The sequence below is a fragment of the Ictalurus punctatus genome, chromosome 19, assembly GCF_001660625.3.
Source record: "Ictalurus punctatus breed USDA103 chromosome 19, Coco_2.0, whole genome shotgun sequence".
NCBI classification, from domain to species: Eukaryota; Metazoa; Chordata; class Actinopteri; order Siluriformes; family Ictaluridae; genus Ictalurus; species Ictalurus punctatus.
This window is the reverse complement of record NC_030434.2, coordinates 17,864,571-17,891,437: the sequence shown is the minus strand read 5'-3', so window position 1 is coordinate 17,891,437 and position 26,867 is coordinate 17,864,571. Positions and strand designations below refer to the sequence as shown.

The 26,867-nt window shown below is 39.8% G+C and overlaps 1 protein-coding gene across 6 annotated transcripts; it reads right to left on the bottom strand.

Annotated features, from left to right (window-relative positions):
- Positions 1 to 12,572: 12,572 nt before the first annotated feature.
- On the bottom strand, positions 12,573 to 26,867 carry msrb3 (methionine sulfoxide reductase B3). Of its 6 annotated transcripts, none has more exons than XM_017494233.3 (7): positions 26,693 to 26,809; positions 24,727 to 24,866; positions 20,082 to 20,190; positions 17,535 to 17,612; positions 16,744 to 16,772; positions 13,598 to 13,695; positions 12,573 to 13,459 (listed from the first exon to the last, which is right to left on the bottom strand). In XM_017494233.3, the coding sequence occupies exons 2-7, from the start codon at positions 24,824 to 24,826 to the stop codon at positions 13,289 to 13,291; spliced, it is 585 nt and encodes a 194-aa protein (XP_017349722.1). In that variant the 5' UTR covers positions 24,827 to 24,866; positions 26,693 to 26,809; the 3' UTR covers positions 12,573 to 13,288. The 6 variants fall into 6 exon arrangements, with proteins under 6 accessions (XP_017349722.1, XP_047018240.1, XP_017349724.1 ...); XM_047162284.2 differs by lacking the exon at positions 24,727 to 24,866 and adding an exon at positions 22,123 to 22,279 and having other exon boundaries at positions 26,693 to 26,808; XM_017494235.3 differs by lacking the exon at positions 24,727 to 24,866 and adding an exon at positions 22,153 to 22,279 and having other exon boundaries at positions 26,693 to 26,808.

Here is a 26,867-nt window from a genome sequence, read left to right as displayed (position 1 = left end):
ATAACAGGAACTAACGTGTCTCACAGACAATCCACAACATTAAATGTAACTAATAACAGTTATGAAGCATGACATCATTCACTAGTCAATTAAAAATGTTGGTTGTTGTGGGATGTGCTGTTAGAGGAATGTAATCGATGACAGGGTGGTGTATACCGATACCACTCCAAAATAGTGTTTTATTCCTTATTTAAAGGACATCATAGTTACAATTTTAAATTGAAACCATTTTTTTTTTACTCTAGATCTCTCTCCTGTCTCATGCTCACACTAATGTGACCTTTCACAATTTCAAGCTTGACTTTAATGACAAACATTTCAGGACTGAACAGAGGAGTACTAACTCTTATGTCAAATACCATGTTCTTTGGTATGTTTAGAGTAAGCAGTGCCATTTCGCCTGCAATAAAAACTCTTTGGCCCATCAACTAATGTTTGCATATCCAGGAGAGGAAAAAATGATTAGTTCTTTTGTCTGTAAGATAAAATGCCAACAGCCACCTAATCTCACTTTTCAAACAGGCAATCTCAAGAATTTGCCAGCAGCACAATCACAATGGGCCTAAGTCAATAGTTGGTGTAAAACAAGAATGGGTCACCATGAAACCTGCCAAAGGCAATGAGGGAGAGAGAGAGAGAGAAGTAGATGGGGGGAGGGCACATAAATCAAAAGTTTCATTGACTTGCTAGAACAGTGGACTACTTAATGGAAGACAATGAATCAGGAAACAGGAAGCATGACCATTCTTTTTACCATGCAAAATTAAAATACAAATAAGACCATGTACAAAACTTTTAATATAGGTAGGCTTACAGTGTGCATCTAAAACAGAACAGCATTATATCAGTAACACAACTTTAGCTGATGCAGACATTTCTTTTGCACAACCTCAATTCCAAAAAAGTTGGGATGCTGTATAAAATGTAAATAAATGCAAATAAAAACAGAATGCAATGATTTGCAAATGGCTGAATGTTAATTGGTAACAGATCAGTAACATGATTGGGTATAAAAAAAGAGTATCTTAAAGAGGCAGAGTCTTTCAGAAGTAAAGATGGGCAGAGGTTCACCAATCTGCGAAAAACTGTGTCTACAAGTTGTGGAACAATTTCAGAATAATGTTCCTCAACATATAATTGCAAAGACTATGAATATCTCATCATCTACAGTACATAATATCATCAAAAGTTTTCAAGAATCTGGAGAAATCTCTGTGCACAAGGGACAAGGGTGAAAATCAATACTCTATGCCTGTGATCTTCGGGCTCTCAGGCGGCACTGCATTAAAAACAGGCATGATTCCTTAATGGAAATCACTGCATGGGCTCAGAAACACCTCCAGAACTCATTGTCTGTGAAGAGAATTCGCCGTGACATCCACAAATGCTGGTTTCTATCGTGCAAAGAAGAAGCCATAAGTGAACATGATCCAGAAACGCCACCATCTTCTCTGGTCCAAAGCTCATTTAAAATGGACTGAGGCAAAGTGGAAAACTGTTCTGTGGTCAGACGAACCGATATTTTAAATTATTTTTGGAAACATGAACGCCACATGCTCTAAAATAAAGAGGACTAAAGAGGAGAGGGACCATCCGGCTTTTTATCAGCGCTCAGTTCAAAAGCCTGCATCTCTGATGGTATGGGGGTGCATTAGTACCTATAGAGTGGGCGGCTTGCACATCTGGAAAGGCACTATCAGTGCTGAAAGGTATATACAAGTTTGAGAGCAAGACATGCTTCCATCCAAATTCAATCCCTTAACTTCTGAGAGACTCTGCCTCTCTAAGATACACTTTTTTATACCCAGTCATGTTGCTGACCTGTTGCCAATTAACCTAATTAGTTGCAAAATGTTCCTCCAGCTGTTTCTTTTTAGTAACACTTACTAAAACATATACTTACTACTACACTTACTAACACCAGCCTTTTGTTGTCCCGATCCCAACTTTTTTGAGACGTGCTGCAGCCATCAAATTTCTTTAAATGGTACATTTCCTCAGTTTAAACATTTGATGTTTTTTCTATGTTCTATTATGAATAACATATGGGTTTATGAAATTTGCATTATTTACATTTTACTCAGCGTCCCAGCTTTTTTGGAATTGGTGTTGTAAAACATTTTGTTCTGTTTCTGGTCCTATTGCGCACACACACAAAACAGATCAAATATACTGGGCAAGTTTACCAGACAGCGACCTAATAAACTGTCAGTTCGGTGAATATTTGAAGGTTCTAATGCATAGTGTGCAAATGAAGGATGTCTCAGTGTGCCTGCCTGGGTGACCGTTGGCAGCAGTATGTTACCAGATTGCTGTACACAGAGAGACTGAAAGAATGCTCTTTCTGGGGGACTGCTCCAAGATTTGTTTTGAAAAGAAGCCAGAAGAAAGTCTGGAAGACTAAGTGGAAGCAACTAAGCAGCAGTGATATCCTCTCTTATATATATATATATATATATATATATATATATATATATATATATATATATATATATATATACACATATACATACATACACACACACACACACACACACACACACACACACACACACACATATATATATATATATATATATATATATATATATATATATATATATAGTGTGTGTGTGTGTGTGTGTGTGTGTGCAGTGCTAGGTATTTCCATATACAGTTGTCTCGCTGTAATCTCTGCATAGATTCTTTCATTTTCTTTCCACTGCAATGCTACATTCATGAAATGCTAGGCACACGCTGCAGTATAGCAACTCCTGTATGTTTTCATTACTAAATGTACTCTCCAATTTTCATCAGTATAATGCACCGTAACCCTGAGGTATGGTTTAGTTAATCACCAGAAGTTCCTTCAACAAAACAAGTCACGGCATTCTGTAAGAAAAATAATCATGGCAGTAAATATGAATTATCATGTAATTGCCATAGGACAGATAAACCTTGCCAGACTTAAAAAGACATTATATTACATTACATAACACTATATTATATTATATTTGTTTTTAATGTATTATAATTGTTCTTGGTCAGAAGGTGTTGAATAATTTCATATAACAGCAGTTCTGACAATAGTGCAGGCTCTAACCGAAATCACAAGTTTACGTTAATGCGCTTGTTCTAATATGTTATGGTTTCTATAGTAACAGCTATTTCACAGGTACATGCGTGTTGAACACAATTTCAGGCAAACAAATAAACAACAAAAAAATACATGTTCAAATTGTGAGGTTTTCAGTCTCCAGTGTCAGCATTTTGTAACTGTCACAGGTAAAGCTGTAACTTTAAGTTTTCCAGCAAGTCTTTAGGACAGAGGACTAGTAACATTACAAGCTGCATTTGTTTTGCTTTATTTAACTTCAAGGGAGAGGAAAAAACATAAGCTAGTAAGGCGGTTCACAGCTGCTATAATCTAAATTACTACAAGAACTAACTTGTTTTCAAAACGTTCCTCAATATTAAATGTAAATATAAGTGGGTGAAAAAAACTACAATGCATCATTCTTTAATAAATATTGTTATTCTTTAACAAATTGTGGTATAAGAGGAATAAAACACTGTGGGATGTGGTGTTATTAGAAAAGCATATCACACCACCCTATTTGTTCATTATTTTCCTATAATATGCCCCGTCATGATTTATTACTCATTTATAATACACATATACACTCACTGGCCACTTGAATAGGAAAACCTGCACCCCTACACATTTATACAATAATCTACCAAAATATGCGTAAAAATCATGCAGATACAGATCAAAAGCTTCCTTTAATGTTTCCATCAAAAATCAGTAATGAGGGAAAAACAGTGATCCCTGAAACTGAGAAGTTGAAGACTAAATTAGCCTCAGATAGAGGTGGTCTAAAGCTGTTGAGCATTAACACATTAAAGCTCTTGACCTGTATCTGCATGATTTTATGTATTGCAGAGATGAACAGGTGTTTATTGGGTAGTGGACTATTCTCAGCACAACAATGATACTGACATGCCAGTGTGTGTGGTGCTGGTAGAAAATGTACTGGGTGAGGCAGTGTATCTCTGTGTCACTGCTGGATTGAAACACAGCCTCTGCCTTTCAAAAATATCTTGCCATAAACATGAATAATACAAATGTGTATTGAATAAGACATGTTTTACATGTTTTTAAACTTATTTGCATATAGAAATGTAAAATCAGGTTATGAGTTTAAGTATTAGCATTTTTAATGAAAGGCTTAAAGCCACTGAGCAAAAGTTTTGTACAGTTGCATTTTTCTCAGGCTTTCCCCACTCTGGCAGGGAAGCAGGGGAAATTTCTCTGCAAACTCAGTGAGCCATTCCAGAACAGGACCATTTTATTCCAGGTATGCAAATTGTGAGTGCTTGGTAACCATTCTATATTTAACTTTGGGCTCAGAGATCTAGCCTTTCTTTCCAGGAACTGTGAGAGAAAAGAGGCCAGCCCATAACCTTGATCTAGTCTTTTCCTCCAGATGTGGGCTCTGAGACTGCAAAGCCAGAAACTCTTCTTTCAGTGTTACTGAGCCAAAACAAAGGCAACCTGAGTAAACACAAAATACAGTTTTTAAATGATAACGTTATTTATTGAAGAAAACAAGTTATCCAATACCAACTGGGATTGTGTGAAAATGTATTTGCCCCCATAGTTACTAATTCCCCAAATCTATGAAATTGAATTCATAATGGGGTTCAGCTGGACTAGACACAACCAGGCCTGATTACTGCAAACGCTGTTCAATCAAATCAACAAACTTTTTCAACAGCATGAAGTTGGTTAAAAGGTCTTACCCAGTAACACACTATGCCAAAAGAAATTCCAGAAATTATTAGTTAGAAGGTGATTGAAATACATCAGTCTGGGAAGGGTTACAAAGCTATTTTAAAGGCTCTGCGACTCCAAATAACCACAGTGAGAGCCATTATCTCCAAATGGATAAACTCAGCATAGTAGTGAACTTCCCCAGAAGCGGCTGAACTCTCAAAATTCCTCCAAGAGGAATACAGGAAGTCATAAAAGACCCAATGACAACATCAAAGGACCTACAGGCCTCTCTGCATCAATAAAGGTCACTGTTCATCGCTCCACTATCAGTAAGACACCGGGCACAAATGGTATCCATGGAAGAGTGGTGAGTTGAAAACCACTGCTAACCCAGAAGAATATTAAGGCTCATCTGAATTTTACCGAAACTCACCTTGATGATCCTCAACCCTTTTGGGAGAATGTTCTGTGGACTGATTAGTCGAAAGTGGAACTGTTTGGAAGACAGGGGTCCCGTTACATCTGGCATAAACCAAACACAATTCCACAAAAAGAACATCATACCTACGATCGAGCATGGTGGAGGTGTGATGGTGTGGGGATGCTTTGCTGCTTCAGGCCCTGGGCAACTTGCAATAATTGATGGCAACATGAATTCTGCTCTCTACCAGAAATTCCTAAAGGAGAATGTCCGGGCTTCAGTCTGTAAGTTGAAACTCAAGTGCAACTGGATTGATGCCCCTGGGCCTTGACAGTTCACTGAGCTTATGGATACTGGACTTCTTAAGTAACAGACCCCAAACTATGAGGATGGGAGGCTGCACTCCGTCAACATTGATCCTGAATACGGGAGCACCGCAGGGGTGAGTCCTCAGCCCTCTCCTTTACACACTCTTCACATATGACTGCTCTCCCTTTCACCCCTCCAACACCATCATTAAATTTGAAGATGATACTACCATAGTAGGACTGATAACGCATAATGATGAAACAGCTTACAGGGAGGAGGTTCAACATCTGGTGGAGTGGTGTACTTATAATAATCTGGACCTTAACATCAGAGAAACTAAAGAGATGATAATAGACTTTAGAAGATCCAAACGCACTGAACAACAACGTTCACCAGGTGAAGACGGCCCAGAAAAGACTCTGGTTCCTTAATAATTTAAAGCAGTCCCACCTCCCACAACAGCTGCTGATTAGTTTCTACCGTTCCACCATTGAGAGCTTATTGACCTATTATTGTACTGTGTGCTATGGTAGCTGCACTACAGAAAACCGGAGAGATCTACAACATGTGGTGGAAGCAGCACAGCAAATAATTGGGACACCACTCATATCCTTGACAGACCTATACACTGGCCGACTTAAAAAGAAAGCCAGTTGTATTACAAAAGACCCAACTCACCCTGGACATTGCTTGTTCTCTCCTCTCCCCTCTCGGAGAAGATATAGAACAATTAAAACCAACACAAACAGGTTAAAGAACAGCTTCTATCCTAGAGCTGTAAACTATATCACCCCCCAACACCCCATGATTGAAACAGACTACATGCACTAGTCACTTTTGTATTTATTATTTTACGAGAAGTTTTTTTTAGGGCTATTTCTAGTTTTTTTTAGGTTGTATTTATTATTGTATTTATTATTGTTTATTTAATGTTTGAGGAGCGGCTTAACTAATTTTCTTTTGGGTTGTTTTTTTTTTTTTTGACAATGACAATAAAGATCAGTCAATCAATTATGCAGAAAGACAATGATCCAAAGCATAGGAGTAAGTCCTGGTCCTGGAAGTAAGTGAAAGATTGATCTCCAGTTATCAGAAGCGTTTAGTTGCAGTTATTACTGCAAAAGGTGGCACAACCAGATTTTAAGTTTAAGAGGTCAATTAGATTTTCACATGGGTGATAGGTGTTGGATAACCTTTTTTGCTTCAATAAAAAAAAAAAATTGTATTGTGTGTTTACTCAGGTTGCCTTTGTTTCATGTATTTCATTTGAAAATCTAAAACCATTTAATATGAGATATACACAAAAAAATCAGGCAATTATTTTTTCACAACACTTATGTACATACACACACACACACACACACACACCTTAGACTCTTAAATAATCAGCAGGAATTTGGATTGGTAACATTCTCTGCTGAAAGAATAGATTGCCTTTCACTTCTGTGTCAATCTGTTTCCACTCAGTTCCTTCCCCTGCCTTGCACTTCCTCTCATCTTCATCCTCTAGTGCTGCTCCCAGGCTGCTCAGCATGGGCCAAAGCACTGTAATGTGAAATGCTCTAGGCCTAATCATTACCCAGCCATGAATCTATGAATCTGTTATGAATCTGTAATTCATAACTGGACTGTTTGCAGAATTATACTGCAAAAGTTGTCACCTATAAAAGGACTGATAGATTAATTGACCAACTGCCTTCCATCAGGCCATCAGATACAGATAGATGAGGGGTTGTGTGCAGGTCACTGTCTCTGAGTTCTACAGGATACACTGGATGCTAACACAGATGGTAAAAACAATCTGCCAGATTCAAAACAAACAGGGCCAAAAAATGAGGATAGAGGAGTGAGAAAGGTGCACATCAACTCACACCCCATCCATTACCCTCATGTAACTGCACAGAAGTACACACATCCACAAAAACACACATGCTCCTAACCCAAACAGAAGGTTGAGGCATGCCTCATCCCCTTAACCAACTTCAAAACATTAGGCGGGCTTTTAATTTCCAGCCCTGGGAAAGGAATGTCTTATTGAGGCTGCAAATGAACTATGTGAGGAACATAGATCACTCCCCGACACTTCCTGATAGTAACACTCGAAACAACACACCAGCTGTATCCCCTAGTTTATTTGTGTTTGGCATGCCAGAGGGGTGGTGTGGTGATTGCCTGGTGGTATTCCAAAGCTGTGATTTATTACTGGCAAGCCCCATTGATCATTTAACAAACCACAATTTACAAACAATTGGTGGGGTGGAGAACAACATATACTGTGTATGAAATATATTCAACTATTCTGACTTACCGCTAAGAGTTTGCATGCATATTTTTCAATTTTTTAAAAAATGTGCCATTTTCTCTCTATGTGAACGGGTATATATATAAAATTTTGAATATGCAACCATTCTTTCACTTTACAAATGAAAATGTGTCTACATGGTTATAGCAAGAAACTCGTAGCATCCGTAAATAAAGGGATTCCAGAGCACTGGACACGTCACACATTTTCAAAATCCAAATCACATTTTTCTGTATCCGCATAAATCAGATTCTGCAGCACCATTTCTCAATTACACCTACTTCTATTGAAGCAGTTGTCATGTCTGAGCTCTATTAATGAGCTCTGTCATGTTTGAGCTCTATTATTCCTAGATTATATCCTTTACTCACATTATTGACATGATTATTATTTCTGCCACTGACCAAGTTTAATAGTAGAAGCCTGAAGGAGAACATATACATATCTAAATGGAATAAATATCTTCGAGATGCAATGAATTTGTACTATTTTATCTAGATTCTACATCATGAATTTGTACTATTTTAGCTCGATTCTGTTCATTTATATGCTCATTTTTATTGATGTATGAAAATGTTCTAATCATCCCCCCTCCCCATTTTAAATACTTTTGTTTTAGCTAAGTGCATAAGAAATTATAATGCAAACCTCACAGGCTTATGAAAAACAGCATGGGAGCAGCTGACCTGGCCACCAATTAAGAAAAGAGTTTATTTCGTTCTGCTTTTTTCTTTTTGGTCTAATGATTATTTTCTGATTGGTACTGTGCTCCAGTAATGCAGCCTTACTCGGACAATGCACATTTGGAACTAATCAGCTGAAAGGCCCACTAGATATGTGAGAGACTGAGTGTGTGCAGTGCCGCTGAGTGCTGCCTCCACGCTCCAGGCCTCTGGCCACTCTGTGGCCCAGCACCAGGCTCTTCATGTGGTTTCTGTCAAATTGCATCATTTGGAGCAAGGCCACAGGCAGACTCTGTCCCGCTGCCCCCACACTGCTCGCCGGAAAGAAAAAGGGAAATATTTGGCAGGAGTTAACAGAGCCAAAATGAGATCATTGACTTTTCTGGAGGAGAGGAGTTGCATCGCATCTATCAGCCTGCTGCTTGATAATGCTCGCCGAGCTCACAATTCAAAAAAAAAAAGAGAAGTTTTTTTTCCTTCCCACTTTCGATGTAGTAGCTCATCCTCCCCTTCTTTGCCTCTGCAATTAGCCATTTGGAATGTCTTAATTGTGGGAGAGGGAGTTGTTGTTTTTTAAGACTCCTGGATGGTAAAGAGGTTTTAGGGTGGTAATAAGCACAAGATAGAGAAGATAAGTTTGGCTGATCAAATAGACTGTGATATCAGAAGAGCCCAATTAAATTGTAACATATATTGCAGATTCTGCCTCCTTAATGCTCTTGGAGAGTGTATACTGAGAAGCAGCAATGTGCACTCAGAGGAGTTCTTTTTGTTTTTATGGTTTTAAAAGTTTGTGGACACCTAACCATCACACCCATATGTACGTTTTGAAGATCCCATTCAAGATTTAGTCCCCCCTTTGCTGTTATAATAACCTCCACTCTTCTGGGAAGTCTTCCCACTAGATCTCGGAGCGTGGCTGTGGGGATTTGCCCATTCAGCCACAAGAGCATTAGTGAAGTCAGCCACTGATGTCAGGTGAGGAGTCCTGGGGTGCAGGCAGCATTCCTGTTCATTCCAAAGGTATTCAGAGGCGTTGAGGTCAGGGCTCTGTGCAGGCCACTCACGTTCTTCCACTCCAACCTTGGCAAACTATGTCTTCATGGAGTTTGGGCCTCTTATTTACAGTGAAAGGAAATTGTAACGTTACAGCATGCAAAGATACAATTTTGGAGGGGCGGCTTGTGTCAATAATGGTTTAGCAGGGCTAAGCCCGCTTGTCTTTCTAAGATTACAAAAGTTTCAGTAGAAGGCTTCGTTGTTGGCATCCATATTGCCTTATTTGTGGTTAATAAAGTTTTTTTTTTGTTTGTTTTTTGTTTTTTAAACCAAGTGCACCGGCACCACCAGCGGTCATGAGAAAAACACACAGAATGGTATGAAATGCTAAACCTAACAAGCTCAGCGCTGTAGATTCATGCAGCCAATAAGTGACAGTCGTGCCAGGTGATTATACGGAGTGACACACCCCTACTTTTAAGCTTAATTTGGGCTATAAACTTTTAGAAAATTTTTGTAACATTTTTGTAATACGTCATCATTAGGTGTACGGACTCAGTCACAGGTGTAATGAACGTGGACGAGGTGGATACTTTATTCATTATGTCCTCATTCCCTCTAAAATGCATTTGGAGGAGAAACTAAAAGTTGATAGATCGAGGCTATAATATATTGGTCAACCCTAATAGTTTAACTGTTGATAGATTTTAGCCCTCCCGTCTAATATCACCACCATCCACCAATGCACTTGTGTGTTTCCAACATTGTGTCAGCAGTTTGGGGATAGCCCATATATGGGTGGAACAGTCAGGTGTCCAAAAAATTTTGTCCATATAGTGTATGATGGTAGAATAAAGCAAAACCCTTGAAATGAAATATAAAATGCTGTACATCCTGAAAAAGGACCTCAATGTTGTTAGAAATCTTTAGTAAAATACAATACCTTGTGCAGACTTTCACAGTCTAAGCAAAGCTATCATGAGCACTGTAGCGTTAGGTATGCCTGACCAGTAGTGGCTCCAGAACTGTAGGTACATGTTTACGTGGTGAACAGCCTCTAGATTTTGGAGTTTACAGACTGTACTTTGTGACGACAGTGCTGCTGGTATGTGTCCTTGTGTTTGGGCTAATCTTTCCCAGGTGCTTCCTAATGGTGCTGCCAGATTAACACCACCTACTGTGGTAGCACAGTAAAAATTAATTAAAGAATAGGAACCATTTGAGAGATACCTATGCCGTCAGAACCGTATTGCTCTAAAAGTATTAGCATAAGGTTGTCCAAGCTGTTTCAAAGTTTAATGGCGATAATAGGCAGACTTGCAGCACTGGTTCAAAAGACAGCACAAATTTTGTGACATCCATAAAATGTCTTTCATGACCGTTGCCGCTCTGTAAATGACATGATTGTTTGCTTTCTGGGGAAAAGACGACATGATGTTGAAAATTGGCTTGAGAGACTCCAGCTGCCCACCCCCCAAAACCTATACCCTCAGCCAAAGGCCTTCCCCTACACCATCGTCCCCCAGTCTAAACACACCTGACTTGTAAATATTCTTTATTGCATTCGTAACGTAAACACACTCAGCGCCGGACCCGTCAGACAACTTTTCCCACACTCACGGAGTAAGGGTGGCCACTCTGTTCTCTAAACAGCAGTAGAGCAGAGAGGCTGGTGAGCAGGACTTACGTCACCTTGCAGAGCTCTGGAGCACTTCCAGCCACCCACCAAGAGCACCAACACCCACCCGTCCTAAAAAAAAAAAAAGCTCTCAGGGTACCTGGGACTTCTCTGCAATGGTACCTTGAGGTGACAATCTCCTGACATTCTCCAATCAATAGCGCTCCAAAATAAAATATACTTTATAAGGGGGTAATACTTTGACCTGTAAGCATCTAAACCATCTATGCAACCATGGTGACATCAGTAATACTTGTTTAGAATATTACCCTTGTTTGAAAATGTGTAAATTCATAGTGTATATGTAACACTTGATCAAATCTGCCCGTATCATTCACGTGTCTCAATTTGTGCTACTACAAATATATATTGAGTTGCAATATGGAATTAAAAGGAGTGAACATGGTTATTGATGCTGACCATGAATGACAGAAAATAAAGGTAAAATTTTTTTGGTTGGGTTGTTTATTTTGGCTTTAAAAAAGGGATCTTAAAAGAAGAAAGAAGCCAAGTGCAGGACCTCTTACAGGTTTTGTTCATTTTGCCTGGTTTTCCAGCATGCTATCAGTTCCAGGAGTAACATCTTACGTTGGTCTCTTCAGCACGTCTGTGACACATTTACACAGCACCCGAACAAACATTGACCTTCCATTCAAGAAACTAAAAGCTCTCTGTCGAACAGCTTCAAAGGGAAGTGGAACAACAGATAAATATTGATATAGTTCAAGCCTCTGATTGGCTTGGAGTTGGGCCATATTCTGCTCAATGTGAAATTCTGAACTCAGGTAACATATATATTATCAGTTATACATGCAAACATGATCAGTGTGGGAAAAGTCTGACTAATAAACGTCATCATTTTAAATGTGTTACATTTTTGTTATAAATTTCTACTGATGTGGAAAATTGTAAATGGCTCCAAACCATTTTAGACCAGCTAGATTAAAGCTTAAGATTTACGTTCATTACTGTGATTACGATGAAAAATGATAAGTTTTAATACCCCAATTATTTGCATGCCTTTTCTGTTTTCCCTCCCCAATTGAAGTTTTCCACATATTATTGAACTATTTTGGTTTAGTAGCTCAGCAATTTGAAGATGCTGTTGTTAGAATTTGTTATTTTGCTTAGAAAGCTATGCCAGACTAATACATCAGATTATTATGGTAACCTTGGGGTTTTAATGGCCTAATATAAGATCACTCTACTAAACTGCTCAGCATGTATATATTCATCAAAAAGCTGGTGGACTGGTTATCTCTATGGAGTAGCTGTAACACCCAATTCAGAAATTACATGATGACATGATGACAAAAAGACATTATTAAACCAAATGCCATTCCTCAGACATTTATACCTTAAGTTCTGTAGGTCTGTGCGTTTAAATGTTCAGATGAATTCACAACACAAGGTATGCCATATAGGACTCAATAATAATTGTTTAATCACAACTGTCAACACCATCTGTAAATCAACCCCCCCCCCAAAAAAAAGTCAAGGCAAGGAGAAAAAGGAGGCACTACAAGCAGGAAGACAAAAAAACCCATCCTTAAAATTCAAGCTACATTTGTGTTCAGACTAAACATTTGTCATATGTTCCATTTTATTTGAAAGAATGCTTTGTTCTCTACTTGGTGTTTATTTTACCGCTCACAGGAGCACTTTGCATAGCATTTTCCTTAAACCCACGACCTCCCGATATCAAATATCACTTCAAAAACAACACATCGCTCTGTGAAAGTACACATATATAGTTCATTTCCAAGCAACAATGTTCCACTATATATTTTGAGAAGAAAAATCTCACGGTCCATAGTCTTGCTCTATCAAAACCACTGATAGATGGTAAAAGCAGTAGCACACAGTAGATTTCCTGGAGAGCCGTTTCAGGTAACATGCATCTCTGTAATAGGGGGATATTTATGGGTGACTCACTAGTAGAGCAGATCAGTCAAGGCCATTGAAATAATGCTGTTTAAAGTACTGCTACTAAATAGCTTTCTGGTTGGTGGAGGACATACCTGTCTTATTGCTAGGCTCACCTGTAATGCATCAGGCTTTACCTGAACCTGGTCATCCAGGAGTGAACTCTAAAGGATATCCGTCCTAATACTTGACTGGTCTACCAAAATTCCCCTCAAAGCTCACTCTTACTAGAAGATGACGATTGGCCTGTGGCACCACTTGGTTCTGCCCCTTCAGGAGCAACGTTTTTTGGCTGAAAGTTGAGTGAGGCGGAGTTTATGCAGAAGCGCTTCCCAGTGGGCTGGGGGCCGTCATCAAAGAGGTGTCCAAGGTGAGCACCACACTGAAAATATGCACAAAGTTCATTTCACTTGTACAGAATTTAATCATGTTAGCATTACATTCAACTGATCTATTACCCAGTCATTATTTTCCTGTGGTAAATCAAATGTTTTTGTTGGTTTGCTCATAAGTAACATACCTGACTGCAGCTAGTCTCCACTCTGTGCATGCCATAAGAGAAATCATCTGTCAGTGTTATTGATTCTTCTTTGATCAGATCAAAAAAGGATGGCCATCCTATTAAAAAAAAAAAATAGAAAAAAAAAATGGAAGGATGTTGTTGTGGTATGCACTGTTAATCTGAAAACCTGTGGTGTGTGTATATTTATCCTTGTTTTTATTCCAACCTGGAAGTACCAATAGAATGGAATTCCCCTACTACATCTTGGCTTTCCCCTCGCTGTCTTAGCACTTGGAGTGTCTTTTTATCGGACCCTGCCAAACCGCCGCTAAGCGTTTATTTTTGTAACTCATTCCAGACTAGATGTTTGGCATAGCCCCTCTCCAACTTTCTTTTCATTGCTTAGTGAGATCCTTGCTTGCCTTGTAATTAAAGGACAGAATGAAGCAGTGGCCTTTATTAAAGGTAAAGCACATATCAGCATGCTCAGAGTCTCAGGATTCGCTTTTTTTTTTTTTTTTTTTTTTTTTTTTTTAAAGGAAACGAACATAGTGTCCTAGGTTTTCCCGTTTAACATGACAAATGTAATATTAACGTCTAAGGAAAATGGCACACGAATATGGTACACTCTCCACCAGAGACAGAGAACTTCTATGTACCACACGTTGTTACAGGTGGTTACAGTCTAACCAAAAGCTGAGGAAGTCAAATAAAAGTCATAGAAAATGTCTGCCTAATCCTTGGTGTGGCAGGCTATCGCGGTACCGCATGGCTTTTATGTGGAAGATTTCAGCTCTCTAAAAGGGGAGCGAATGGAAAGAGTGGCCATGCAGGCTCATGGGTGGTCCTCCTCATGGCTTCCTGGGTAGCTGGAGAGTCTGGAGGAGAGGAAGCTGTGGAGCTCTCGCTCTCGTACTGCTTCAGCAAACACATTCATATTCGTATGTAGTCTTCCCCAGCAAAAACAGTCTACATTAATATAAACAGTAATCGCAGTTGATAACCTTGCTTCATGGACCGAGATAACTTTGCTTCATATCTATGTGGTGCAATGAAATATGACTTATGGCTCTTGCAAATTCTCAAATCACGCAGAACAGTTTGAAACAATTAGAGTTCGAATTAGTCATTCACAATAGCCGCTGATTCAGAGGTTATGAAGTAAAAGTTGGCAGGCGAAGTGCATGTAACAATGAAAAATATTTGACACGGCAAGCCTTCCCTCTCTCCCTCTCCCTCTCTAGTCATTCTATCCTTAAGTCTGACTTGATTCGAAACAGATTAAAAAACTTATTTATAAAACAAAAAATGGTATAGGGAAGCAGGAGAAGAGGTCTGTGTTGAAAATAAACCTCCCTCAAGTTTCCACCTCCCCAGCTTTATCCTGTTGTTCACCCCAAGTTCAATAACCAACAGCATGTTCCTTCTTAATTGCTAAGCGGTACCATGCACTGGTAATTCTAGAGGCTTTTTCCTTTCAGCCAGCTAGACATGGGGCCCTGACTGTTGAGACCATATGCAGAACATCAACAGGGGCTTATCCCAGGGATCCCATGGAGCGCGAGATCTCATTGACACAAAACTGCTCCAGGTTGCACAGTCGCATCATTAGCAAAAGTAGTATTATTGATGTGATCATGACAGAGTCGATAGGCTCATAGGAGACAGTTCATTGTTGCGATGCTATCTGTGGTTAAAAGAGCCAGGCAGTTCCTCGTCCCCCCCTCCCTGCTCTGCCGCTCCCCAATCCCAGACCCAGCACGCTTCAGCCACCCTCTCCCCCCTTTCCTCCTCCCTAGCTAGGGAGGCAGTGCTTGGCCACAACTACAAAGCCACAAAATTCCACTCAGACACAGGAAGCTCTCGGGGGGAATATAGAAATCCTATGAGTCAGAGCAGGAGAATCCCGGTGGATCGTTTCTGCACTGATCTAATGGAGCTTTATCGGTGGACTGAGCAGAGCAGTGAATGGAGCAGTGTAGAAGTGCTCTAACAAAACAGGAAATTGAGTCTATATGAGGCTGGCCTGCAACACGGGCTGCATACAACGCAGGAGGTTTGGCTCTGGTCTCTGCAGTGAAGACAGAAATCACTCGGTGCAAGGAAAAATCCTATTTTTCACTGTGGGCCCACATGGTTCCTATTACAGGTTGTTTTCTGTGGGGAATTCATGCATGCTTGTAGGTTGAACGGAGACGGAATAAAAATAGCGTACATAACACCACAAGAGAAAATGTTTTGGATTGCAGAGCTGTGAGACATTAACAAACTGTTCCCAGAATAGTATTCGTATTGTGTCATGCTCTGCCACAAAAAAAAAAAAATCTAAACGAATTTGAAATAATACATTTCACTGGGCCCACGCCTGTGACCTTTAACACACTGCAGAGGCCTAACTAAGCTTAAAACTCCAAGACTGCGTACTAAAAAGTGGTGCAAAACTCTAAGGCATGGTTCTTGTAAACTAAACATATTCATATTTATCCAGTATGATAAAAAAAAAAATCTTGCTCAGAGTTATGAAGTAATTGCAAATGAAATGGAATAACATTGTTTGATGTGAACAAATTAAGAACTGGGAATTTCCAAAGGATTACAACTGACAGCAACCTAAAGTTTACTGGCAATACATTAATCTCAGACACAGATAGCGTTCATTAAAATAGCTGGCTGGATATTTTGCGAGCTTATTAAAGTCAGTGTGTTAGCCTACTTCACGCAAGTAGATTAATAAGAATGTGAACGTTTGTAGCCCACACTGCCTTATTAGACAGCAGACTGAGTACACATTCGGCCTTGCAATCAACCATAAAGAGGGCAAAAAAGGTCAACCTCTCCCTTCAGAGGAGTATGAGCAACACAGTGAGAGAGAGGGAGAGCGAGAGAGAGTGAGAGGGGTCAAAGGCAGCAAGTTTATATTTTTGTATAGATACAGACACGTATTTCATTCTTAAAGTGCAGCACTTCAATATGACTAAAAAAAATTCAAGCAAATGGAAGATTTCAAAAAGTAAGTTCAGAAGTATTCATATAAAACAGCACTGAATAAAATGAATGAGTGTGCATTCCCTTATAAACTGGGTGCTAAGATATCTATACATTAGATATCCACATCCTTAAAATACAGTTCATTGCTCTAGTTAGAGAGTTTGGTAGAAACCTACCTGAGCCAGAATCAAATTTCTTGTCTGACCTGCAAAAAAAAAATATATATATATTAGGGTAGGAATAGTTGAACTCTTCAGAGCTGAGCTGTCTAACAACAGGTTCAGAGAAAGAAAGGATTACACCTGATGGGGGACTATTTTTCTCTAATGTCAAGTCACGGTCCAACGCTGAGCTCAATCTTCCATTACAAAGCCAACTCTTTCCCGAGTGTTTCATTTTCTCTATTTCCTTTTTCCCCTCCACAAAAAAAAAAACCTGAACTTGGGAAATATCTAGCGAGCAATAAGTAGGCAATTTGTGCTCTCTGAGCGCATAGTTTGGAGGATGGGAGGGAAGTATGAAGGGTTTGTCTGTCTTCTTTGAGAACATTGTTCCTAAGATATGGGTTAATGCAAGCCATAAATTCGGCATCCTTTGAAGCTCTCCAGTGAGCTGTGGGAAAAAGGCGACCTGGTAATGGCTCCTGGACTGCCTTCGGACACCCTGTCAGGTAGAGTTAACCTCGCGCTGCAGCTGGGCCACGTGTGGAGGAGCCAAAATCCACCAATCACACAGGATCAGAGATCGACAGTGTTCCACACACAGCGAACATATAAAACAACTGACAGCACTCTGTTCCTAATATGTTGTCAGCAAGCTGTGAAGGGTTTCCTAAGCTCTAATCTAGATTAAAGTAATGATATTACATGGTGTGAGCTGGACAGGAGGTGAATTATGAGAATTACTAACAATCATTCAAAAGGATTCTTAAAAATAGTGAACGTTTAATAAAAAAAAAACCACTTACATAAACAGAGGGGCGCCGCAGACAACACACCTGTATGTCCCCTCCTCCTTGTGGTCTGTATATTCTCCCCTGAAAGCACTAAAATGTACAAAGGTGAGTTTAATTATTTACATGCTCTACATACAGACTTACTCAATATTTTAAGATGCTTTACACTTGCTAAATCTATCTTCATTGACCTAAAAACCTTTTACCATAGACATGTCAACCAAACATTTTTGTGGGTTGTTAACAAACTGCATTTTGTTATTCTTGCTCAACACATCTGGTTAAGAGTGTCATGAAATTCAAGATGATTTATAAACAATTTAATCACCACTATGCTTAAGAGGCTGATCTGCTTGAACATGGCTGGGTTAGATCAAGCTGCAGTGAGGGCGACATGCAGAGAGAGGGAATATCTAAAAGGGGAGCAGCTTGGCTTTGTAACCTCTGATCGTCTGCAAGCCGCAGGCCTCAGAAAACTCAACACCCTCACCCACACGCAGACTCAGGGCCTGGGGCATTTTTCACATTCCTCCTGCCAATGGGCCGATAAATACTTTCCCCACGTGTGCTTTGCTGTGGCCGAACCCGACCAGAGAAGGGGGAAAAAGTAACAGAGTTCTGTCTTTTTCTCTGCAAACATGACATGGTTTGCACGCTGGCATCGTCAACGCATTTGACCACGCTCTCGTCTCCTTAACCCAGACAGGCCAAACAGAGACGGCAACAAGCTCAGTCAGGAGGTAACTATCCATCCAGCAATACAGAAAGCTCATGTGACAAATCTCTGATGCGTTTCATAGACATAAATCACTAAGGCGGATATTTTGAATATTTGTGTAGCTCTTGAAAACCAAGAAGATTTTTTTTTTTTTAACACCCAAAAGGTTAGAATAAAGAGTATAAAACATACTAAAACCATTAGGGAAAGGGGGGCTATTAATATTTGTACTCTTTTGGGCTGCAAAATACAATTAAAAACATTTCGGTTATCTAAAGCTGCAATTTGTCAGTGGGTCCTATGAGAACAAAACTTATATTTTTAAAACCTCCTTTAAAAAAAAAAAAAAAAAAACCCGTTAAGATCTTTCCACTATGCTTTTTTTTTTTTTTTTTTTTTTTAAAAAACATTGAAACCCACTATGTTCAGTTTTTATGGCATTATTTAATTGCTGTTGAATGATGCATTAGTGTGTGTTAGTGCAGTAAATATGAAACCATCTAAAGGCAATGGAACCTCAGGTCAGGATTATACCCGACATGTGACTGTGTGCATATGCAGCTGCTACACGAATGCACTGTTCTCACAATCATAACTTTCGTACATTATGAGGATTAAAAGCGTTATCCACTAGATGGCACGTCAGAGCCAAAAACATCTTTGTCCAATATTTTTTGGAGTTTCTCTTTAAAACCTTTAGCTGTTGTTGACTTGTCATGAGCATATGTTATGAGAATATTTACTCATCAATTAGAACAAGTAGATTTGTAAACAAAACCAACCTTTCAGTAGGCCTGTAAGCTACAAAATGTTTTTATTTATTCACTAACCCAATGATGAAATTGGTTGGTGTTGATATGTAAACACTGTCTAAAATAGCATGAAAGTATGTAGAATTGAGAACACAGCTCTTAGTTTGTTCAGTCTGTTACACTACGTATGCTCGTATTGCACTGAACGTTGCTTTAATGGTTCTGGACCTGCTCAATCGACACTGAAGGAGAACAGAATAGACAGAGTAGCCATCTTGCGTATAAGTATTCAAAGTTAAAAGCAAATATAACTATTGTCTCTAAAATGCCTTTGCAAAATTGGTGCATTTATAAAGTCTGGTGAACTCTCAGAGCCATTTTTGTCCCTAAGATATTGCAATCCCAATATACATCACGAAGAAGGAAGAAGAAGAAGAAAGAAGAAGAAGAAAGAAGAAGAAGGAGGAGAAGAAAAAAGGAGGAGAAGAAGAAGGAGAAGAAGAAGAAGAAGAAGAAGAAGAAGAAGGAGGAGGAGAAGAAGGAGGAGGAGGAAGAAAAAGAAGGAGGAGAAGAAAAAGAAGGAGAAGAAAAAGAAGAAGAGGAAGAAGGAGGAGAATAAGAAGAAGGAGGAAGAGAAAGAAGGAGAGGAAGGAGGAGAAGAAGAATAAGAAAAAGAAGAAGGAGGAAGAAAAAGTAGAAGAAAGAAGAAGGAAGAGAAAGAAGAAGGAGGAGGAAGAGAAAGAAGGAGGAGGAAGAAAAAGAAGTAGGAGGAGAAGGAAAATGAAGAAGAAGGAAGAAGAAGAAGTAGGAGGAGAAGAAGAAGAAGAAGAAGGAAGAAGAAGTAGGAGGAGGAGGAGAAGGAAGAAGAAGAAGTAGGAGGAGGAAGAAGAAGAAGAGAAAGAAGAGGAAGAGGAAGAAGAGAAAGAGGAAAAGAAAGAAGAGAAAGAAAAAGAAGAATTATTATTATTATTATTAATCATGATAAAGATAATAATCGAGTCCGTCAATGCATACCCTACAAGGTTCCGAATAAGTCTTAAGAAATAGTAACAGTGACAAACCTCTGTTCTATCACATGCATTGTCTCACCTCTCTGTGCCCTTTTCCTGAGTAACATGGTACTGCATAGGTGTCAAGCGCTTCCTCAGTTCTTCCGGAGAGAAGCTTTTGGGCCAGGTCTTCTTGGTGTGGCATGTCCCTACAATAGTTTGGGTAAAATACAAGTCAGTGTCCTGAAGTCCAGCACGTTAAAACACTAACACACACACACACACACACACACACACACACACACACACACACACACACACACACACTACTGAAATCTGCACCGCAAAAGAATATGCAAACCAAACGAAGCCATCTTACAGCAGGTTTAAAGACGACCTGTTTCTGCGTATTTCCAAGCATGAGTCAGTGTTCACCGTACTGATGTACGGGTCACATTTATGCACACGCTCATAAATTTATACGCAGAAGCATGCACTCGGTCATGCTTGAAAATTGTAAAGCGCATTAATCAGGCACACATGCTCCATTGTGGAAATCTGGGTCCTTGCTGAGAAATTTTAATTAACGATAAACAAAAGTATATGATCTGAGTAATATGATGACCTTATTGAATTCATCCATGTTGACTCTTGCCTGGAAAACTGAACAGCATGTGACACTGGGTCAGAAAATTATGTGCTACAGCCAAAGTATTACACTGTATACAATTTGATTATTTACAGACAAGTTCTTACCACAGGTAAACATCCGTGTCAACATTTCTAATCAAGGGGAAATATCTACCACTACTGGCACTAGAAGACGCACACAAGCTGTCTAGCACTGCAACAATGGTGACATCTAGAGGGCAAATCGAAGACTGGCTGAATGCTTGTCCATTCATACATAAATAATGGAATTATAGATTTTTATAACCATAAAGATAGTTTTACTCCAAGTTGAAATTTTGTAACAGGCATTCCGACCCTATTCAACATTAAGCTGACTGCGGAATGCAGTGAAATACAACATAATCCCAATTAATTTTCAGCTAATACTAATTTAGCCATCCCTCCCTACCTACCACCCCCGCCTCCCGCCTAAATTGGATAAAGACTACTTTCATTGTGCATGTGAGGCCCGTGGTGGTTCAACACCACTGTGTTATTTTCAGTGCTCCTGCTTTGGTGTTGGGAGACTGGAGCTCCTGTCACTTGTGCTATGTGGAGAATTCCTCCACACAAGATTGAAACCATGTGAAAGGAGGAAATAATGAGGTCTTTAAAGGGTCCCTTTGGTGAATGGGCTCCATTGATGGGTCGCTCTCTGTCCAGTGAGTAGAGTAGAGAGGAGAGGAGAGGAGTCCTTACAGAACTCTCCCATATTCTCACAGGGAGAGGAGTTCTGGATCCTATTAAACAGACCTACACAGAAAGGGAAAGTGTGTGTGTGTGTGTGTGTGTGTGTGTGTGTGTGTGTGTGTGTGAGTGAGAGAGAGATCTAAATAACCTGTAAAATTTGCTCAGTGACATTGGATTCATATTCTCCAGCACATTTTCTCAAATGTTTAATGTATCCATTAGGGCAAAGGCATTTTCGGTCTTAATTGTCCCAACCTACTACGAAAGCCGGGATTACTGACAAGTACCAGTACGGAACCTATTTCAGTACCACATAATTCATGAAAAACAACAAAACAATTTGAAGCTCAGCAGTGCATGCAAGCTTAAAGGAAGTTAAGAAAAATGTTAGATGTTAATCCGTGAGCAACTGAAGAATCTAGTCTAGGAAAGAGAATGATGAAATCCGGCAGCAAGGGGTTGTCAAATACAGAAAAAGCACCCCCTCCCCCATTTTATTTTATTTTATTTTATTTTTTTAAACTGGTGGTCAATTTCACGGTGCCATTTTCCAATTTGCAAGTGTACACTAATCCAAGTCAGATATTAGAGCTCCTTATTGAAGTGCAAAATATGATTTTGAATACCAGAATCTTGTTGGCAGACTGGCACTAAATCCACATGGTGGCTTTTCCTGTAAGTGATGTCATCATGTACCCCTTGCTCACACAAAGACTCACGAGTGCACACACAGAGGAAAGCGTGTGTTAGACCTCGCAGAGGCAGAGCACGCTACACACATTGCACAACACACACAGCTTCCAGTGGACCTGAGGGAAGCCCGCAGGCCTTGAGTTTAACAGGTTGGCTTTTGGTCACCAAATGCAGAAGATTGAACCCAGACATGGATGCCGCTACCACAGTGGATGCTGCTGAAGGATGGACAGCAGGCTCAGGCTAGAAAACAAAACAAAGGCGGGGTACGGGAAGGACAGAAAAAATAAAAACACAAGTCAGCAGTGTCAGTCACAGAGTCGGACACGTACAGCAGAGCGGTCAACCTTAGGATAGTCTCAACCTCAAATGCTCCTTGAGGTTTACAGTCTGAGTAGAGCTCTCTACACTTCTGTGTGCCCATTTCCAGTAGGAAAGAAAACCTTCAGCAGCACAAATGAACATTTTGAAGCAAGTTAAGGTCACTGGACTGAAAAAAAGGTTCATGGAGTCCAGTCTTTAAAAGTATATTAGATAATTTTTTTTTTAAACAGTCACTGGTTAGTAAATGAGAATCTTGTGTGTTTACCGACAGGTTATCTGTCCTGTCAGTCAAATTGCCTCATACAGCACGAGCACCCGGACCGGTCTGCAGCTACGCAGCAAGCTGTGACACACTGTGTTCTTTCCTTCACCTTTCTATTACAGCCGGCATTAAATATTTCAGTGGCTTGTGCTAGAGTAGCTCTTCTGTATTCAGTTTCTGAAATACTTAATGAAGCTAGAGGTCTGGCTAGTGAGACTAATCCTAAAATGACCAGCATCTTTCAAGCAGCAGAAAGACCTTTGATGAGAAAAAAAAATGATGAGAAAAAGCAAGTAATGTTTTGAGCAGATCATGAAACACCACAGTCTAAATAGAAACTTTGCAGGAGAAGAGATGTATTTTCTGGACTATAATAAGCTCCAGAGTATAAGAGACCCATGCTTAGAATAAAAATAATGTAAAATGTATACACACTGATTAGCCATAACATTAAAACCAACCGCCTAATATTGTATAGGCCCCCCTTGTGCCACCAAAACAGTTCTGGTCTGTCGAGGTATGGACTACATGGATCAGACATGTTTGTGCAGAAGATCCCACACATGCTCGATCAGATTGAGATCTGGAGAATTTGAAGGCCAAGTCAACACCTTGAACTCTTTGTCATGTTCCTCAACCCATTCCTGAACTATTTTCAGTGTGACAGGGTACATCCTGCTGAAAGAGGCTGAAAAACCGTTGCCATGAAGGGGTGTACTTGGTCTGCAACAACATTTAGGTAGTTGGTACGTGTCAAAGTAACAGCCACCTGAATACCAAGACCCAAGGTTTCTCAGCAGAGCCCAGAGCTATCTCTTCCCCAGGTAAGTGATGCACACGCATGAAAAAGAAAATGTGATTCATCAGATCAGGCCGTCTTCTTCCATTGCACCATGGTCCAGTTCTGATACTCATCTGCCGATTGTAGGTGCTTTCGGTGGTGGACACGGGTCAGTAGTTTCTGAAATACTTAAACGAACACCTATGCCACGGTTAAAGTCACAGAGATCACACTTATTCCCCATTCCGGTGTTTGTTGTGAACATTAACTGAAGCTCTTGACCTGTATCTGTATGTTTTTTGTTTTTGTTTTTTGCATTGATTGGCTGATTAGATAACTGCATGAATGTGCAGGTAAATATATATAACATTTAGATTCTGTTTGAACCTTTATACATGATGCAGAGGTCACATGTTCAGTTTGTGGTGAATGATCCAATCTATGAAACTTTTCTAAATCACAGCAGTCGCTAGAGGGTAAGAAAATATGGTATACAACACAGTAATGATTTAGGCAGCAAACACAAATATTAGAAGAAGGCTAAAGAAAAAGCCAGGAGTTCATTTAAAAAGGTAAAAGAGTTAACACTTTTATAAACAACTATTGTACATGAAGACCAAGATTTGGGTAAACAAACTTCAAATAAACACCTTAACCATTTTTCCTGGCACACCAGATGTGTTTGAGCATGAAAGAAATGAGAACTAAATAAATAATATTTTACGTGTGTGAGGACATTTAGTTGTATAGACTATTGCTAACACACAAAAAAAAGAAAAAGGAAAAAAAGGGGTTCATGTGTAAAGCAGAGAGTCTTCATGAAAAGCGCATGTTTGGGATGACATTGGAGTAGATGTGCAAAATTCCTGGCCATAATCAAATCAGTGGCTCCTCTGGCTGTAGCACATGATAAACCCTCAGTGAACTTTGGATGACAGGAAGTAACTAGCCTAAACACTGAGACACTGTCAACATGGACAATGTTACCTAGAGGCTAAGACACTACCTATTTTGTTTGCATACATAAATTAAGCTTCAAGTCAGCTAACCTTCAATGGCCAAATTGTGGCCTAAATGTAGAGAGGGTAAATGCAAATTATACACCGTGTTGTGTGTGATGGTTCATTAGGAAAGGAGCTGGTTCGTCTTAGACCAAAACACACACACACACACACACACACACACACACACACACACACACACACACACACAAATAATAATAACGATCACTTGTGACCGGTGTTTTAGAAACTAAAACTTTGAGGACATCATTAGCGATCTCCCTCAACTGGTCACAGAAACAGACATCTTAAGTTACAGTACCTAGTGAGGTGACATTTAGCAGTCGCCCAATGTTCATAACGGACCTCGAGTACTGTAGAATGGCCACCGGGGCCAAAGTGCGGAGAAGTTGGCACGCCATCGCACCTATAGCGTGGTGAATTCAAGCAGAGATAGTGCAGCTAAAAGGAAGAAGATCGGGCCAGGGTCATTCAGCACTGTGGGGTGAAACTACAGAATCAGACATGTGCAACGTTATAATGTGCTATTGTAATCTAAATTAACAGGACTCATTACACCAGTGCAAAATTAATATACAAAAAGCTTACTACTGAGGAAAAGGGACCACAATCTGAGAGGCAGAAAAGATGCAAGGCTGGAATTTATGTGAAAGGAGGTCCATCTAGTGGTTATACGGGTGACACTGTGAGACAGAAGAGATCTACTGGGCTAATGACTGTTGAATAATTCATCTAATGACTGTACAACATTAATGTGACAAGTAGCATTGGTATTCAAATAGACCCTATCGTTAATGAGTTAAAAATAGGATACATTTATTTTTATTAGGAGATTTATTCAGTATTAACAACATATGTATACAACCTTAGGAATGATTTCACAGGCAATTTAACTGGTTAAGGAACTGGCACCATTCACTCAGCTGAGCCATCGTAACATACTCGTATCATTGATTTATTGGTGTTAAATGAGGCCACATTTAAAAATACAACAACCATGAGCTCGTAGCACAGGTTATAATTAGCTGGGTATGCTCGGTTCTACACTTGACCCTGTGTGTGTGTGTGTGTGTGTGTGTGTGTGTGTGAGAGAGAGAGATTGTTTGTTCCAAACTGGAGGGTTTTTTTTCCCTGTCAGCCCAAACACCTAAAAATCATCATTCTAACTGAATATTACAAAAGCAATCAATAATGTTGACCGGTTTGTGCTTTCTATACTAGAAATAGATTTCTGCACAAATGCTGAGTCACTGTGGCTTAAAAGCAAGACTTTCAAAAATTTCAAGAAGAGAGACCATCAGGAGTTGAAGCAATGCCATGTCCAATACAAGATGGTCTTTATTTCCTCTGCGAGAGGGGCTGTCATTAAGATCTGGACATGAGGACGCAAGAAATAATCATTAAGAGAGGGTCAGAAATCCAGGTAAGATTTCGTTGCTCCTGCAGCTTTACAAGACCTTACATGGCTGTGATGGCTGTAGGAAAGACCGGCTGATGTTATGTAAACTCTGCAACAAGTGTTTCTTTTTCATCCAAGTGGATATGCATTCCTGCGTTGGAAATGTAACCGGATATCGAGCATCTATATGAAAAGCATGTTCTGTCTGGTAGTTCTGGGGTTAAAAAGCTAGCCGTGGTAACATCAGGGGTTCTGTATACACCACTACTAATGCAACATCTCTTTAAGTGGGTAAGGTAGACTTTTAAGAAAACAACAACAGTAAGGCAGGAAGCTGGAACATAACTTACCTAAGGCTGGAAAAGATGGTCTACCAGCTCGGCCTGTGTTTTGAAGAAGCTGGATTTTTTTTCCCCATGATTGTTTTGATTGATGTGTAAAACACCCTGTATAATTCATTATGATGTTTAAGGAATATTTGAACAACTGTTCAAGTCGTTTCTCGAACACCCGTCTATTACTCCTTAGCTGGTTCCCATAGCAACAGCAGTTCACACTGGCACTGCACGCGCAGTTAGCTATGTCAGCTAACTAGCAAGCAACACAGTGTTGCCTATGCGACCTCTGACAGTGAGGTTAGCCAGCTGGTTATAGTAACAGTAATAAGAGGCAGATAGAAATAAATAACACACAGGTAAAAACTCAGTTGCTACGCCAAAGGACGTCTACTGCGCTGACAACAGCGTTTTTGTTCACGCCGACAAAAAAAGACTAATAAATTCTCAATAGCTTGCTAGCCAGCTAGCTAAAAACAAAACATATAGGTTTGAGTATCCGGTAATAAAGAGTAAATAAAGACGGGACTTACCAGTAAAAAGGAAAAGCGCCAAGGCCAGGTAGAGCGTTAGAAGTAAACTTGTTGGTTTGAGGTGAACCCGGAGCTGCATCTGTGTGACAGCAGAGTCAGTGCTGGACTTGTTAGGTAATGACAAGTGCATTGTGGGAAATTCCTCAGACGCTCCTGTCATCTCCAAATATGAGCA

Bases quoted from the DNA above. Each gene is read 5' to 3' on its own strand.
- msrb3 (XM_017494230.2), bottom strand. From the start codon at position 26,852: ATGACAGGAGCGTCTGAGGAATTTCCCACAATGCACTTGTCATTACCT. The intron at 17,613-20,081 runs GTGAGACAATGC...TGTACATTTTAG, and splicing joins CAGGAAAAGGGCACAGAGAG to TGCTTTCAGGGGAGAATATA. The intron at 13,460-13,597 runs GTATGTTACTTA...GCATATTTTCAG, and splicing joins TGGAGACTAGCTGCAGTCAG to TGTGGTGCTCACCTTGGACA.